This window comes from Atractosteus spatula, chromosome 6 (genome assembly GCF_055471065.1).
Source record: "Atractosteus spatula isolate fAtrSpa1 chromosome 6, fAtrSpa1.hap1, whole genome shotgun sequence".
Lineage (NCBI taxonomy): Eukaryota > Metazoa > Chordata > Actinopteri > Semionotiformes > Lepisosteidae > Atractosteus > Atractosteus spatula.
The window spans coordinates 20,147,129-20,165,005 of NC_142711.1; the positions used below are offsets into that span (position 1 = coordinate 20,147,129).

The 17,877-nt window shown below is 37.4% G+C and overlaps 1 protein-coding gene across 1 annotated transcript; it reads left to right on the top strand.

The window, feature by feature from the left end:
• Positions 1–4,644: 4,644 nt before the first annotated feature.
• On the top strand, positions 4,645–14,900 carry LOC148832643 (uncharacterized). The gene is made up of 16 exons (XM_088918247.1): positions 4,645–4,719; positions 5,004–5,167; positions 5,259–5,329; positions 5,445–5,515; positions 5,896–6,010; positions 6,608–6,697; positions 7,264–7,322; positions 7,917–7,977; positions 8,557–8,628; positions 8,834–8,874; positions 10,172–10,244; positions 10,476–10,576; positions 11,278–11,367; positions 12,566–12,676; positions 13,277–13,396; positions 14,850–14,900. The coding sequence occupies exons 1-16, from the start codon at positions 4,645–4,647 to the stop codon at positions 14,898–14,900; spliced, it is 1,365 nt and encodes a 454-aa protein (XP_088774373.1).
• The last annotated feature ends 2,977 nt before the right edge of the window (positions 14,901–17,877 follow it).

Sequence of the window (17,877 nt, forward strand, 5' to 3'; positions counted from 1 at the left end):
CATGTGGCAGAGAGGAGTTCCACCCAATGTCCTGCCCTGCTCTGAATGTCCACAACTTTACCACAAAATTACCACAACCTTGTTTTTGACTACTGAATTATTGGAAATCATCAATGTTTAGAGTTCTTCCAACTGCACTGTATCACTAGCTCAACAAACTAAATGCAATATACAGTAGCTGGTGTTTTAAAAAGTTACCACGAAACAAATAGCTTTAAAGGGTTTCAAGGGATCACCCAGAATCAAGGACAGTCATGATACATATATTTTTCAAAGCTAAGCTGCATTTTACTTTTTATTTACTTTTACTTTTCAGAGTCCGTGGTTCATGAAAATGTGCAAGACCTTAATTGTAAGCAATTGTGTAGGGGAGTGACTTATTTCAGGGGTTTCAAGAAGATAACCATGTTGATTCTGTGTGCATATTGTGCTATACAGTATCCGTGAAAATACAACACAAAGATCTCAATTCCCTCCTCATATTAATATAATGAATAGTTTTCACATTGATACATTACTGATTAATTAAAGCCTTACAATGATATGGTGTCTATTTTGCTTTATATGTTATATAACTCCTGTAAAACCAATTAACTTGACACATAATTAAGACTCCAATTAGCTTCACTGTACGGGGAAATGAAAGGGAATAGGAGACTCCCTTTAAAGCTCATTCATTATAAACTTCAAAACCTACACCTAATATTTCCAGAGATTACATACCGTACTGGAGATTATTCAACAAACAATTTTCTTTCTCATTTTACAAGGAACAATTTCAGGCCTCTGTGACATTACTTTAATCCTAAATTCTGTTTTTCATTATAGAATAATAATTAATAATAAAGTACATATGTAAAATTTCAGGTCATTTTTCTGCTTACGTGGTCCCTACGTATCAGACAATGAAAGGCCTTCATCTCATTACAAACTAGAGCATTCTTTCCTTATTCCAGGTACGTGTCAGCTAGAAAGACCACAGACGGATAGATTTTCAGAATTAACAATAGATCTTTTCGATAAAAAGCAAAAAAGACAAATTGCAAAATGACATAAAATGAAACAATGAAACAGAAAGTATCTAATCATCATCATCTTTGATCATCCGCTAAGTTATTAGGCAGTCCAAAAATATACACTACATATTGCAAATACTGTAGATACTAACAAAGTTTGTAGAGGACATTATATTTAACAGCATTTGATCTATGGAATGTAAACAGAATACTTTTCAGAATTATTAAAAATAACAAAACATATAATGGATCCAATGATTTCTAACATATTATTTATAATATACTGTACTAATTTGTGATTAATAGATAATAGATCCTTTATCCTTGAAATAATACTTCCGTTTTTATCTCCGATGTAGAACACAAAGTGAGACATTGCCTCCTAATGGATATCAATGGTATGGCATATTTCTTAGGTAATTCTTGAATGTGGCGTGAAGTCTTCTGCTGTTTAACTGGAGGACATTCAAATATCCTGACCTTTACACAAGTTCGGATTTAACAAGAGCACGTACAGATGCTTTTAAGATGTGTCTCTGCTTGAAAGTAATTGTCTTGTGGCTGATCCCAAAGTGACATGGCTCTTGGCAACCTCACAAAGCACTAAGAATGAAAAACTGTGATGTGTTAATGATGTCATAATAGCACTTATATTTTATACCTTATAAAATTTGGTTTAATTTGTTTTTTTTTAATAAGTGCATTATAGCTAAGTTTCAGAAAAAATGGGATGCTTGTAGATATTCACCATTTCTGATGTAAGTAAACAGCAAACCTAACATTTTACATTTATGAATATGGGGTTGTATGAACAATACAGGCAGAAATTGCTTGGAGTATGAAGGATTAATAATTATAGTAATATCTCAGACTACAACTATTATGGTAGATAGGAAATTCAATACAAAGATTATTATGATGCATGATTGTGGTACATTTAGAACAGGAACAAAGGGTTGTGGGGCTATAGAAAGAGCTATCTGTCCATATTGTTGAAGACTATATCCTGGCTTCTTTCGTGAAACTTTTGGGTTGCATCCTTGGATCAAATAGCAAGGCTAGATAGGCTAAATGACCTTATTTACTTTGTACTTATTCTTTTATGTTCTAATATATTCCTATACTGTACTTATTCATATGTATTCTTCAATTTTGTGATTATTCTCATATTTTATATTTCCTCTAATCAGGCTGTAACAGCAACTGTAAGTTCTGTGTTCCAGAACTGGGAAATATTTTGCAACACAAAACAAATCCAGGATGGTTTTGGGATTCACAATGTTTTCAACTGGTGGAAAGCAGAGAACTGTGCTTAATGAAAAGAGAAATGTCAAAACAAAAGCTCACATCAGAATGTGAAGGGTGTATTACTTGCAAGCAGTTGGACACCTACTACCCAAAAAGGACTGATTCATTAAAAAAAGGTGTTGTTGAAAAGCATTCATATTGCACAGCACGAACCCATCCCTCCAGTTTTTAACAGCTTCTTCCTATTCAGGGTCATGGAGGAGCCAGATACACCCTGGATGAGACACCCAGGTCACAGACACACACACTCACTCACACCTGGGGCAAATTTTTCCCAGAAGCTAATTAACCCACCAGCATGTCTTTGGCCTGTGGGAGGAAACTGGAGCACTCGGAGGAAACCCACACCAACACAGGGAGAATGTACAAACTCCACTCACAGAGCACACCAGGCCAGGAATTGAAACCAGACCCCCAGTTCCGGGTAGACAGCAATCCTGACCACTGCACCACCCGTCATGTTTCCTTCATGCTTGAAGTTTAATTCCAGAGCTCCTCAGCCTGCAGCGCGTTTAAGTCATTGATCCTCTAATCTTTCACAGAACCAGTTTCTCACAGATGATCTTGAAAATCTGCGCTGCTTTTAAGTGATGTGCAGCAGGCTACTGCATTGGAGTGATGGGGGAGGACTTAATGATGAACGTAAAACAGTCATGTTCTTCTCTAGTAGTTCAAGTAGGGAGCTGCATCAGCACGCGCAGGCTCCAAAGGAACAAGTAAAGGTTTATTCCATGGTTAAAACAGAAGTAAAGAAACACAACATTTCAGCTGTGGAGCCTTCTTCTGGTGGCTTGACACCTCGAAACGTTGTGTTTTTTTTTCTTCTCTTTTCAACATGGAATAAACCTTTACATATTCTTCTCTCTACAGTTATGTTAGAAAAATCATCTTTAACTTAAAAGCATAAAAAGACCTGTATTTTACCTCACAACATGAAGTCAGAAGACCACCTGTGGTTTGATTTTTGGTTCTCCTGACTTTATGTTTTGGGACACTGGTAGGTACTGCGAATGTTAATACAGTAACTGTACAGGGACATACAGTACAGTACTGTATTGGAAATGTAATATTGGAAGGTAAGATTTGTATACATACAACAGTTTTGTGTATGCACATACTGTACTGTAAGTGTGTATGTGTATAAGTGTGTATTTGTATGTAAATGTGTATTGGGCTAATGCATCAGAATACTGTGGAAATGGTCCATTTAAAAAAGTCACACCTTCTGGTGATTCTTCGATTACAGTCAAGTAGACTGCTAGCAAGCCATTTTTATGTTTGATTTGTTTATTGTTTTTTAAGAGAAAAAAAGAATATTAAATGGTACCATATACAATACTAAACAAATGTGAACAATCATTATGGCATGTTACCTAAACAAACAGTGTAAATCCAACAAGACATTTTTTTGTTGTGTACTCTTATTTCTTCCTAGGAAAATGAGCCTTTGAAGAGTGTTTTATGTAACCAGACAATTGAATTCTTCTGGGCATTAGTACTGAATTAGGAGGACGGAAGGTGTAGAACCTCATAGTCTTATTGATTTGTTACAGTTCATTAACTTTACTCTGCCTGGGGATACAGGAGTACCTTCAGCCAAGCGAAATGAAGATTAGAAGATCAGCGTGCTCTTCAGTGCTCTTGTCTGAGAAGGACAACACCATAAACAAACACACTAGCCGTTCTTGACGCATACGATTCATTAATTTCCTATTTGTGTCGGAGGTGTCCAGCTCTGGTATTAGCCAAACTGTGGTCTGTTCTGAAGCAAAAGTGTGGGCAATACGGGATTTGCTACCAGCCTTTACCAAAGCTGGTAAACTGAATTGGATTTTTTTTTTACATACAGTATGTATTACATTCGTTTCACCCAAACCTGTGGAAAGGCCAGGACACAGACCTCATCTGAAACTTAAACTAAATGTCAACTGTAAAGTCCTTTGAAAGAAGTGTATGTTTTTTGTGTATGTTTTTTTTTGATTGATAGAAGATATGCGCTGCTGGTAGTATATAGTAGTATTCTGCAAAAAAAACTTTTTCTCTACAGTGAGTTTCACATACAGTAGAAGTTCAACAGTCTCATATCTTTTCCCAGGGATACTCATTTGTATTCATGGTACTGTATCTTTGTGTGAGGTCAAGATCGACTGTCAAAATGATTTTCCATGGCAAATACCTCAACACCAATATGAAGTTATTGTTTTTGTTCTTGATGATAATGTCACAATGTTTTAGCCCAGATGTCTGGTCTGGTCAAAGGAGGAGGAAAGACTCAAGGAGATCTCTTGTACTAGACACGGACGTGAGCACCCAGGGGAAGATGCCACATTCTACAAGTCCTACTCAGCCCCTCTGTCCTTTACAGGAGCATTACTGCCTCCTGTCTTCTCCTTTGGTACTTGTATGTTACGTTCACTCCCTTGCGGGGGTTAAATTTAAACGTTGTCGTTGCTTTATTTTATATTACATGGTGAACTAGAGATCCATCAAATGACAGACAAGTCAGTAAAGGAGAAAAATTGAAATACAGCAGGTAGTGGAAGACTAGAAGAAAAGAATCACACACACTACACATCTACTATTTGCTGTGAAGTGATAGAGTAAGCGATAGATAAATTAAAAGTTTCTCATTTACAGTTAATGCCTAATTTTTGTTTTTTTTTTAAATTTCTTGACAAGCACGCTTGTAACGTCAAACTTAAGGAAGTGCATGATGAAAAAACGCTGTATCCTACAATCACAAATCAGCTGAAGATCACCGAAACCAAACATTGGAGCCATGGGGCTAACCACCGTACAGTTAATCCAGTTTACTGGAAGCAGATTGAAGATATTCAGTTAAGGTAAGAGGGTTTTGTCTTTCTGCAGAGACACGGTAAACCTAAAATCGGGACTGCTTTCGGACTTGACAGTTATTTTTGAAAATCTTCCCAGTACCAGCTTTGAGGGCTGCAAGGACAAAGGGGCAGTCCTGGAGGAAGACCCGGAATGTGAGGAAAAAGACGGTAATCCACCTTCAATGACGGCGATCGGATGAAAAAGGATTTTACATTTGCCAATTGAGGCTGATGATTTTTTCTGGGTGTTTCTTTGGTTAACAGTTTTTTTTTCTTTGTTTAGAGTGGCTTTGCTTTGAAGACGCAAGTGCCCCCGATTTCACAGTTCATAAGAAGCAAGGTGCCACAAAACAGGTAAACTGAATTGGACTTTTTTATCTAGTGTACTGTACTTATTAGATTCTTTTCACCACAACCTGTGAAGAGGGCAGGAAGCTGAGCTCCTCTGAAAATGAAACTAAACGTCAACTGTAAAGTCCTTCAAAAGAAGTGTATGTTTTGTTTTTGTTCGTAACAAAGGTTCAGGAGGGAGGACCACAATCAAGTTCAGTCAGACTTGGCTGTCAGTATTAACAGTAGCAATCACTCCTGACGTCACTCCCTCTCCTAAACACTATAAATACTGTACATGATCCCCTTCTCTCCCTCCCTACGTCTTTCTGCATCCCACCTCCACCCCATCTCCACCCCAGCAGCTGCCCCTTGGTCACTCCTGGTCACTCCCCTCTCTGCAGGGGGGTCCCGGCCTCCTCGTCCTCTGGCCAGGAGGTCAGCCCTCAGCCAAGCGGGTTCAGCCAAATTTTCACATAACACTTGTCATGGAATTTTATCAAAGAAGATCCAGGAGAGGTGTTCTCATTCACTCAGTAAGGTCTTGAATCATATTGCAATATGGGAAAAAACCATCACTGGTCTGTGCAGAGAAGTGAAGGCTGATTCAAAAGTAGGGAGAGCCCCTTGTTTTCTATCTTTTTTAAGCTGATGCAACACTTCAAGGACAGGCAAAGCAGTAATTTTCCATTCCTTATAGGTTTCTGCTTTAAGCAAAGAAAAGAGTAGTTATTCAAATAGTTTCTCATACTCCCTTTTTCAAGCAGCAGAGATAAACATTATTAAAACATCCCGTGCCCTTGACGAGCTGGATGCTATCACACTTTGTTCTAAGAATCCAGCTGCTTCTGCAACACAGCTCTGCCCGTAAACAACATTTTTAGGATAAAATACCTTTTTCTCAGTAACTTTCCATTACACACTCCACAATCCTGTAAGTACATGTAACTCTGGGCTGAATTGCTAGAAGATATGCGCTGTTGGTAGTCATATTCTGTAAAAAAAAAAATTATCTACGGTGAGTTACGCACACAGTCGATTTTCAAAGATCTCATATCTTTCCCAGAGATACTCATTTGTATTCATGGTACTGTATCTTTTTTTGTGTGAGGTCAGGATTGACTGTCAAAATGATTTCTCGTCTTTGGTTTGATTACCAGCCACTTAAAAGACCTGATGGAAATACATTTCACAAGAACGGAAGAGGTAATGTAAAATTAAGTGAAATATCTTAACGAATCAATCTAAACTGTAGTAGAAAATGTCACACTGGGCACAGGTTTAATAATCTTAAAATTCTGAATGTAGGTATACTTCAGAAGTGTAAGTATGGTGGAGCTTAAGAACTAAAAAGGACAGTACAGAAAACCATACAGAGTTACATAATAACTGATGTGGTTGGGGTTGTTTTTTTTATTCCTATAGTTCAGACTATTTGAATTAAAAACTGCAGCAGGTGATCACTAAAAAAATTCCCCCCCCCCATATCCATCAGGTATAAAAAACTATGCTAGTTGGCACTACTTTCATATAATTTGGTGTCTTTACTGATTCTGTGTCACATGTTAACTTCTTCCACAATGTGGAATGGATTCCTCTCCAGAATGATTTTATTGTGCAGTGTAGTGGGTACTGCAGATACACTAGATGTCTTTGGCTTTGTCAAAGTTTTTTTTCCATTGTTCTGCATCTCATTGTGCATATACTGTACTGTACAATTGGGTTAGATAGTGATCCATGTCTAAAACACATTGCTGTCTTTTTGGATTTAGGAGAAACAAGCATGCCAGAAATAAAAATCACTAAGAGAACAGAGAAGGGAAACAGATTGGTAAGTCACTATTTGACAGCCTGTCACCAAGGAAAGTGCACATGTCTTTGTTTATATAGTATCTATCTATGGATTTATTTTGCCTTTTATTTTGTCTGTATTTCTCTATGATTACAGTATGTTTCATATTCATCACCAAGGAAAATAACTGATATATTAGGTATGATATAAGTGTGCATCATTGTATACTAATGTAAATCCCCCAAGTATTTGCTGAGTTGGCTAATAAATTGAAGGTTAACAGGCCAAACAGAAATGAAAATAAATACAGTGTCTGTACTGTATTTACAGTATAAAAACAGTATATACTTTAATAATAATAATGACGACACCCCTCCACCACCAATGTGTAGCACCTACCTGGATGATGCGACAGGAAAGGTCAGGGGGAAATCTGGCCAGGACGCCAGGCTAACACACCCACTCTTTTCCAAACACCCTGGGACTGTTAATGGAGAGCGCCCCCTACTGGCCCTGTTTACTTCTCTTCCAGCAACAACCTTAGCCTTTCCAGGAGGTCTGAGCTTCCGTAGCTCGCCAGTTGTGAGTGTGTGCGCCATTCACACTGATACAGGACAGTTGTTGTTGTTTCAGATTTCATCCTGGCCGTTTCGTGAAGGGTCTGGATGTTCTTTCTGGAATGACAAAAGTGCAGGTCAGCTTGTGTGAATACTGTGGAACGATACTGTAGTGGTTGCCGTTTCCCCCACTGGATTTGGCAGGGAGACACACTGGGACCAGGGTGGCTGTCTAGCTGTCTGCTCCAGGGAAGAGTGGAGAGTGACTGTTGGTGGAACTGCAGGTTGCCCCGGTAACGGGCTGACAGGGGGGTGTGGGAGGGAAGGAAAAAAAGAGGAGCAGTACAGTACTGGGGCAGAAATCCTCAAAAACTAAGAAAACACTCAGCCCTGGATCTTTTCCTGGTCTCCAGAGTTCATCAGTTTAATTTGAAATTACTTCCCCCCTGTATTAGAAGATGTTTGTTCTCTGCTCATTGGTGTTTTGATTTTGGGTTGGAAAAACACTATAATGCCATAACTGTTTGTGTGTGCAGTAAGATTTAAAGGATGAAGTGCTACTTTAAGAGAGAAGGAACTTGAGAAAACAAGTGCTTCCAGCATAACTCTCTTAGACATACTTTTTGAAATGTATTCATACAGTATATAACTTTATTCATTGGGAGAACAGCATGTGATCAAATAGTTAGATTTTATGACATTTTCTTTATCTACAGAACACTTGAAAGGCATGATAAGCAGAAAAGCAAAGCACATACTAGACTGCGTAATCCAAGGACCAGCAGAAGGTTTGACTTTTCTTTTTAAACCATCGATATTGTAACGCAATATTATAGCTAAATCTGGTATGGATAGTGTATATGAATAGAAAATGGTTTTGTTTTTGGACAGAAAGATGTTTTGAAATTAAGTTTGATCTTAAAGTGGTAAATGTCTAGACACTGCACCCATTTGCTATACAACTTGTGCTACTGTTTCCCTGCTCTCTTTCAGGACAGTATAGCACAGAACTCCCCTTGCTGAAATACGGAAAGGTAAAACCCATGCACACCCAGCTTGTACACGACAGTAACAGAGTGATGATATTAACAAGTATTTTCTTAAGAATTAGGAAATTGTAGGAATTCACTGAGATCAGAGTTTCCAGGGCATCCATCTGACAGAATCTGTGAACCAGTTGATGTTCCTGGAAAAAAATAGTGTTAGTTGTGTACAGATCATGATATTATCATGAAGTGAAGCACAAATTAACAGTAAATATTCCATTGTGCACATGCACAGCGATTTTACCACACCTCACTTTTAATCTTTCTTTTCAGAACCAGGTTTAATAGTAACGAAATGATGTCACAACCAACATGTGTAAATCAAAAGACACCGCATAAGGGATAAACAAAATCCAAAACACAGACTTTCACTTGCACAATTGATTGCCATAATAGCCAGCTTGATCCATTTTTTTATGTAATAGGTATAAATCCACTCGACTGTCATTGGTTGCAATTTTGGAGAACAGATTCCTGTGATTGTGCACAGATCTGTAAAGTTTTGTATAACATTGTGATCTCTGAAGTATGCTGCCGTCATGTAACCTGATTTCTCTGTGCAGATTCTCAACAGCTCACCACAGCTGAAACAATTCAAAGTACAATTCTTTTCATTTGCCCAGTGATACCCAAGTATAGTTCACATTGCTTTAATGTTATGAAAGGTTTGAAATTTTGACACAAACAGACAATAGCTTCCATCTGTGAAAACTGGGTGGGACACCCATTAAGCTTTGTTTGGTGCTGTTGGCGGGTTAGTGTAATATTCGGCTACGCAGTTTGCAAGAAAGCATAATCATTCATGAAATCATTTGCTTATGTTTTCCTTTATTCTGTTACTAATATTACGCAACAGAAACTAGCTTAGTTGAAATTAGAAGTAGTCTGGACATGATAGACATATCAGCGCCAAATTCTGTAATTAATAAGTGGCAACTTTATTGAAATGAACCCTACCAGGAGTGGACATAATGATACAGGACCTATTCAGGAAAACCTGTATTGAGCACAGCCTTACTGTACTGTTAATCACTCATTGTCCTTTTTTAATTTGTCCCCAAAATGTTAAATCCTAGAAATGAGCAAACACACATAATTTACATCAGCCGTGAGTCTGCTTCTGTCTTTGTGCTTGGCTCATATGCTTAAATAGCCAATGTTCCTACAGTATGTGCCCTCACTGCCACAGTATATATTTCGGGGATGTAAACTTCTAGAATGAGCTGAGATCTGGTCATTCGATCAAATGATTCACTTTAAAAACAAATAACATCTCTCAGGACAGTTGCCTATCTTATTTCAGAATGGGGATCCCTCCTTTCCAAACTGTTTCTGTGATCCAGGCAGAACAAAACAAGGTCAGTCGCCACATAAGGTTTTGGGCAATAACTTTTTGTAGGGTGAATTTAATGTTTTGTTTGGCATAATGTTGATTCACTCAATTCAATAAGTATGTTTCTGAACCCAGCCTCCAAAACGCTGTCTAACAAAGCATGACTTAATTAAATAAAATGATAAGCATAACAATAATTTGAAGTGAAGAAACTGTATACATATGAACAAACAGCTGCAGAGTTTTTTTTCTTCAGTCAGCCAGCCCTTGCAACATAAATGTGATAGAGACCGTTCTTCTAAGGACAGAAACCGTATTACAAGCACTACTCCCGAGACATTTAATGGAGAATTGAAGGTAGGAATGTGTACAGTACTTACAATATTTGAGTGCTGATATTCTGATTTGCATTTTATTTTGAAGTGCTGCCACCAACCAGTGTTCACCCCAGTAAGGTAGGACAGCTCACTGCTTGGTGACAATTCTTCTCAGGGAATCAAGTTGCAAAAGTAACACAACAATTTCAAAGACTGAATGAAAATGTAGTATCTTCGTGGAACATTTTACCCTGATTTTATAATAAACTGAAATGCAGTAATCATGTATGTGTTATCAAATGCTGTTATTATTTTAAATGATAATGAAGTCATGAGATCTTTGACATCAGTTTTTATTTGCATGTTTCGGTACAGGAGCTTAATTCATCAAGTTCCCTGTTATGCACATTAATTTAATTGGACTGAAATGGACAGATATCGATCTAAAACAAGACACAGGTGCCCCTATGTGCCACAGAGGAAGAATTTACATATTCTTAAATAAGTTAAAATTGAAGCAGATATAGCTTTACTGTATTTCAACACCATTCTATCGAAACCGTTTAATTAATTTAAGATTATTGCTTGATCTGTATTACATGCTAAGGGTTATTGAAAAACCATTAAAAAAATGTTAGTAGCACATGCTAATCAAACAAAGCCAAACTATCCAAGACAAAAAGGAAACCCAACATATATTTCCAAAGTATATATGCCAGTTATATCAACTGTATATTCTAGGAATTTCCTGTTTTAAGACCCAAACGTAAAGACAGCGATGGTAGCCATTTAATTCTGCCAGGAAATGAGAAAACAGGATTTCTCAAACAGGTAATGAATGACTTTTCTTGAATTATTTTATGAAAAGATGTTTTAGCAGAGTGTCCTCTTAAAACGTCCCACTGGAGATGAATAAAGTATTCCAAATGGAATTGAAAAATTGAATCTCTATATGAAGCTTTTGTACAATATACTGTACCATATCTGGTAGATTTTATGTATGAATTACCTCACTATAAAGGAACAAGTAAAGGTTTATTCCATGCTGAAAAGAGAAGAAACACAATGTTTCGGATGTGGAGCCTTCTTCGGGTGTCAGATCCGAAGAAGGCTCCACAGCCGAAACGTTGTTTCTTTTCTTTTCCTTTCAGCCTGGAATAAACCTTTACTTGTTCTTTTGCAGCCTACGCATGCTGACGCAGCTCCCTACTTGAAGCACCTCACTATAGTACTGTAGAACATGTATTTGCGGTGTCACAAATTTGAGGGTAAATGGCTTCCTAGTCAAAGTATCGACTTTCGAGTATCGACCATAAGGAATGCATTTAAAGCACGTTTGAGCTAAGAGGACAGTGATTAAATTACCCAAGCAAAGTACTGTACGGGTTCAATCCAGTCTTCTTGAGTGAGTGAGCTGTAAAGAGGGAAGAAGGAGGGATGAGGTGGAGGCTTGGTGGAACAGTGAATGCTGTAACCAACCGAACAAACCCACTGGATTTCCCTTTGTCGTAGGAGTTGTGACATGGCTTATTCAGGAAGTCATTAAATAGAGTACTAACGAACGTTTGGGAGGGATGAGGGCAGCCAGACCAATTAAGCTCAGCTGCAACAACCCACAACTAGTCCTGACATAATTTCTCAGGTTCCCACGCATACCACACGTCACCCTCTCCTCTTCCTCGCTCGTTTTGCATCCCTCTTCCTCCCCATCTCCACCTTTGCAGCTGCCCCCTCGGTCACCTTTTCACCGGGCCTGAGGGTCCCAGCCTCCCTGTCCTGTGGCCATCAGCCAAGCAGTTTAAGTCACGTTTTCAGAAACTAGATAAACGATTCAACTGTCATATAATCTTTGGTTGCCCTCATTCCTCTCGAAATGTACAGTATATGTATGATAGTGTACAGACACAAATTTCCTTTTTTTTCCCCAAGTAATTTAGAAATACTGTAACTAAAATACTGGTTAATTCCTGCGAACTGTGCTGCAATAAATAATCTCTTCAATTTATTTCCACATCGTGCAAAACAAAAGCAGGAGAAAATGAGACGTCTCAACTATTACGCCGAGTTAAGACAGCAGGAAGAAGATAAGAGACGCAGGAATCAAATGAACAAAATGAGAGATGGAACTGCAGAACAAATGGTAAATTACTGACACACCACTGGGTGCAAGCACTTCAACAAGTAGAAAATCAAGAGAGGCAGATGGAAGATAGTTGTTAAGTTGCTTCAGACCAGAAAATGGCAACAACAAAAAGACTGTATTTTAGAAAACATAAAACACATGACAGTAGGGATCATCATCAAAATTACAACTCAAGTGCTTGGAGTATAAACCAACTTCTAAATGCATATTAACCAATGATCCCAGTATGTATACCAGTACCCACAGTATATGGAATTGTGTGGAACATATTCCTAAGGTTTGAATTTTGTTTTTTTAAGGTGTTGTGGGTTTCAGTTTCCAAAGACAACATGGCAGTGAGGTTTAGAGCTTTATCTAGAGCATTACGTTTGATTGTTATTAAAATGACAGTGTATTTGAATGCACAGCAAATAAAAAGTCATGCAAATACTCCAGCAAATACAGGAGTTATGACTAACTACTGTAGCTAGATGGGGAAAGGTCTTGACCTTAGTGATCTTCTTACTGTATGTGAATCATAGGATTATATTATTTAGTAATACTGTTATACACTGTATATTCACAGTGCAGTGTAATGGAATACACTTTACATTCCAGCATGTGGAGACAATGCAGTATTGCACATGGGGAAAGCCAGGAAGTGGCGCTCCAGTCGAACACGTGCTCTCTCCTAGAAGAAGAAACTTCAATTCCACCGGCATTGTTTCTCAGGAACAGGTAGGAGTTCATGATCATTCCTAAGGGTTCGGTTTGTATCAGACCCATAAACATGAATCCATTCAATTAATAATACGTAATACTGTAGTATTGGGCAAAGCAAAGTCATATTAGTCACAGATCATTAAAGTCCAGAAAACACAAGAGCCACATTTATTCACACCCCAGTAGTTAGTATTTTGTAAATCCTCCTCTGGCAGATATTACACTGACCAGATGACTCAAATACTACTCACGATACTACTGTAGTATCATGAGGACATTCATCCATGTACTGTAGAATTAAAGTCCCACAGGCCCTTTGATTTTCATTAGCGAACTGCCATATTGAGTTAGAATCACCAATGCTCAATAATACTGAGGTCAGAAGATTGAGAGGGACATTCAGCAACACTAATTTTGAGGATTTTGTATGCATTTTAATGGGAACTACAGTCCCAATTTCTCATACAGGTTATCAAATCTCGGTAACGAAATTAATAACAAAATAAATTCATTGATGACAAACAAATGACAAATTTCAAATTGTGAACTTTGTGAAAGTACTGTAAGTCACCATGTTGTTGCACTCAAGTTTCAATGAATTGTAACGTGATGCAGCCCTTCCTTCTCACTAGTCACCATAATGACTAGTGTAAAGTGATGTATGAGTGAATAAATACAGGTTGTGCAGCAGACATTTCACCACAGAAATGTTCAAACGTGGTCTACATGCAGAGTTAACAAGTAAGTATTATTAGTCAGCAAAACCCACTTAAAATCAAAAGCAAAATTCCTATTGAATTCAAAGAGATGTGTTCACAAGCCTGTTTGTTTACAATGTCATAGGGTCGCCACACGTCACCAGAGGTTTTGTTGCCTCGTTCTGAATCACAGAACATGGTGCTATGCGTACCTGGAAATTTCCACTATTTGGTGATGTAAATTAGAGGTTTTACAAGTTACTGTGTACATTTGACTTTTATTGCGGTTTGAAATACACTCATCAACCTGATGAGCCTTTCTGATTCCTTTTACGAGTCCGATTCTTTCTAACATGAAAATAACATTGCAGTTCCTCTTTAACCATTCCTTTGTTGATCTGGATCAATACTTTGAAAAATCATCTTGCTGGATTGTCCATTTTTGGCCAAGGTTTATGGTTTTATTTGTAGCAAACTTTGCCAAACGGCATTAAAACAAGCAACCACAGACATCTTATTAATAAGGTAATGGTAAAAGCATTTCAACGTGTGCATTATGGATTTTGCAAACCCACAGGAATGTATGAGATTCCACAATCTCCACAATGTTTTGGATTCCCTGGAGGTTACAGGCTCAGTGATAACCTATTAAGATTGTTCTTTCTTTCTGTAGCAATTTAAATGGCAGTGATCTTCATATTGAAGAGCTTTATCATATAAATGTAGACTTTTTTCAAGGAATGTTTATGAAATTGTGTTTCTTTTCTCAGCTGAGGCAGAAAGGATTCAGCGGTGTCCCATTTCGTCTGTATGTGCATTAATCTCTGCATCGACCAGATCAATTCTGCTGCAAGAAAGGAGGCACCTTATCAATGTTCTGGGGCTCAATAAACAGCTGTGTAATGGCGGTTCTGTGTTGTAGTTGTTGTTGGCATCATTGCTAATTATGTCTGAGCCTTTCACACAAACATTAAAATTATTTTGCAGTTAATTCTGGGGTCTGTGGACATCTGATAGTCATTTCACCTTTTAATTACAAAATGTCCAAGACATGAATGAGATACAGTATTTTAATTTAATTTGTATATACTGTATACAGCTCTAAATTAAAGTATGACAGATCTATATATGATACGAAATAAACAGACTGTATTGTGGCTTATGTCTATATACTGTAATCTATAATATCTTCAAACAAAAGTAACATGTCAAAAAGCAGATTGTCTTTATTTGGAAGCTTTTCACATGTCTGGAGAAGGTTTATTTGTACATTTAATGTCTGTTGTTCAACATAGTGGTCCACAAAGAGAAAATATGTACAATTAATATAGGGTGCAGAAGAAGCACTATTTTTATTTATATTCATGACCTTTAATATAATTAATAATTAATATCTTTGATTTTCAAGGACAAACAAGACAGGGATCTGCATTTGATTTGTGTTTTCTCGAATTGCTATGCTGCTTTTTGTCTCCTTTAGTAAAATAGTTTCGTGACTTACTCATGTGCAAAAGTTGTCCTTAGACAAATGCGTATAGTGAGATAATAAAAATTGAAACTTAAATTGAAGTGTTTCAAATGGTTTTGATACTGTTTATCTGTTCTGTACGTAGGTCAAATTTTAATTACAATAAAAGGAGTCCTATATAAAGGAATAGCATACTGTACTTAATATGATAATATGAAGTGCATGAAAAGATCAGTGCTATCACAACCACTCTCACATATGAGGAATGAGGAATGTTAGAGAGTAGAAATACGAGATTACAGTTTGACTTCCTCCCAAACTCCTGTTTAGCACCTTCTTTACTCTTTTTTTTTTAAAAAAACTATATATTATATACTATAAATATTTTTTTACTTGGGGAAAGAAGGTTAAAATCCACAATGTACTCACTCCTTAATGAAATGTTTAGCCTTTTCTTCATAGAAAATGCAAACATTTAAATTCAGCAAGAGACAGCTGTTAAAGAGGAGCTTTTTTTTGTTCTGTTTGAAACATAACTTTAGAAAAGTGAGAAGAAAAATATTAAAATTTGCCATTTTCATTTAAATGAGCTTTTTTAATGTTTTCAAAATAAATTAGAGCTATGCAGTCTAGATCTCTTTATTACTGTAGGTAGTCTGAATGATGATTTCCGCTATTGCCAGCAGATGGCACCCTTAAAGAACTAATCTGTTCATTATTTTGGTTATGATTCTTTCCGTATCAATTTATGGAATGTCAAATTATTTTTTATGCATTATTTAAGCGATTCTCTAAAAATAAACTCCTAGAATTGCTATCCATCTTTGCTACAGGAAGCATTTATACAGATTCTAATTCTGAAACGTATCTCTCTATGCATGGTTATTCAACTGTGGAAAGAAAATAATTGAATGTCTTTCAGTAGGTGAGCTCTGGAAAACAAAACATTAAATCGCAAGCAACTTGCTTCAGAACTTTAAATTCAATTTTGAGATTTAACTAAGGCTGATATGAAATATAAGTAATTGTGCTAAACACCGCACACCTAATCTGATGTACTGTACACCTACACAATGTTCTCTGAATCTTTAACATGTGAATGAATGCATGTTTATTAGTTATGAATGATACAGAATGTGCTAAACACAGTATTTAAAATAGCAGTTATCACACCAGTCACACACACTTTATCACACTGACTAAATGCTGAACAACAAAAACATACTTTCAAGAAAATTTGACATGCTTCTTTTAATAAGGAATTAATTAAAAAATATATTTTTGCAGTTGGTTATTCTTATTCTGACTTCAGCCTGTCAGTGTAAGACATTCCCTTCACTCCCAGAATGTATGTCCTTGCTCGTGGCTAGACTGATTCTGGAGTAGCAATATATTATTCTTAATCCCTGCAAGCAACGGACACAAGGTCCATCTGAAACTCGTAGGACACAAACACACACATACACTCACAGGCCCAGTTTCCCAGAAACCAATCAACCTACCAGCATGTCTTTGGACTGTGGGAGGAAGCCAGAGCACCCGGAGGAAACCCATGTGAACACAGGAAGAGCATACAAACTCCCCTCAGATAGCATTCCAGGTTTGGAATTAAACCCAAGGCCCCAGTGCCAACCACTGCACCCTTACGCCACCCACTCAAACACAGACAGCACATACAATCTCCATGCTGTTAGCAACCTGGGAACTGAGCCCAGGTTCCCTGCACCAGTGGGTGAGACACTAGTGCTATGCTAACCACTGTGCCTCCACACTGGCTTTTTTCCCTGTGTATTTTTTCCCCAATTTATTTGTTGAACCACCCGGGATAATGTTATTAGCTTTTCATTTGCTGGGTGGTTGGAAAAGTGTGTTTAACGTTTCAAAATTAATCTCTTAAAAGTGTTTCCATCTAGTTCACACCGATACCATATCCCCTCACATTCTGCTTCTCTTAAATGGCATCTCCTTCCTTAGAAATCTCCTTACCTGAAGGTGTAGATTTGAATTTAAGGCTCAACCTTATGACTACAATTCTCTGATGGTTCTCTCACCGGTGTGTCTTGATTGTCTGAATAGACAAGAACAATTCAAGCATTTCTCCTGATTTTTGGAGTAGGTGCTCCAGAAAACAGGATAAGAAAGCAGGCATTAGCCATGTCTACCACTGCAAATTCTGATGATTTACTATTGCTTTAAACTTTTCCAACAGGCTTCTTGTGGTCTATGTCCTGAAAGTTAAAGACTCCCATAAAACGACTTCTTCCTTTGAACAGTAATTCCTAACTGCAGTATTTAGTATTGAATGATAGTCAAAGTCTGCCTTTGCTGGT

Excerpts from the sequence above, each read along its gene's own strand:
- LOC148832643 (XM_088918247.1), top strand. The coding sequence starts at position 4,645 with ATGCCACATTCTACAAGTCCTACTCAGCCCCTCTGTCCTTTACAGGAG. Across the intron at positions 6,011-6,607 it reads TCAAAGAAGATCCAGGAGAG|GATTGACTGTCAAAATGATT; the intron begins GTGTTCTCATTC and ends GTGTGAGGTCAG. Across the intron at positions 7,978-8,556 it reads CTGGAATGACAAAAGTGCAG|AACACTTGAAAGGCATGATA; the intron begins GTCAGCTTGTGT and ends CTTTATCTACAG.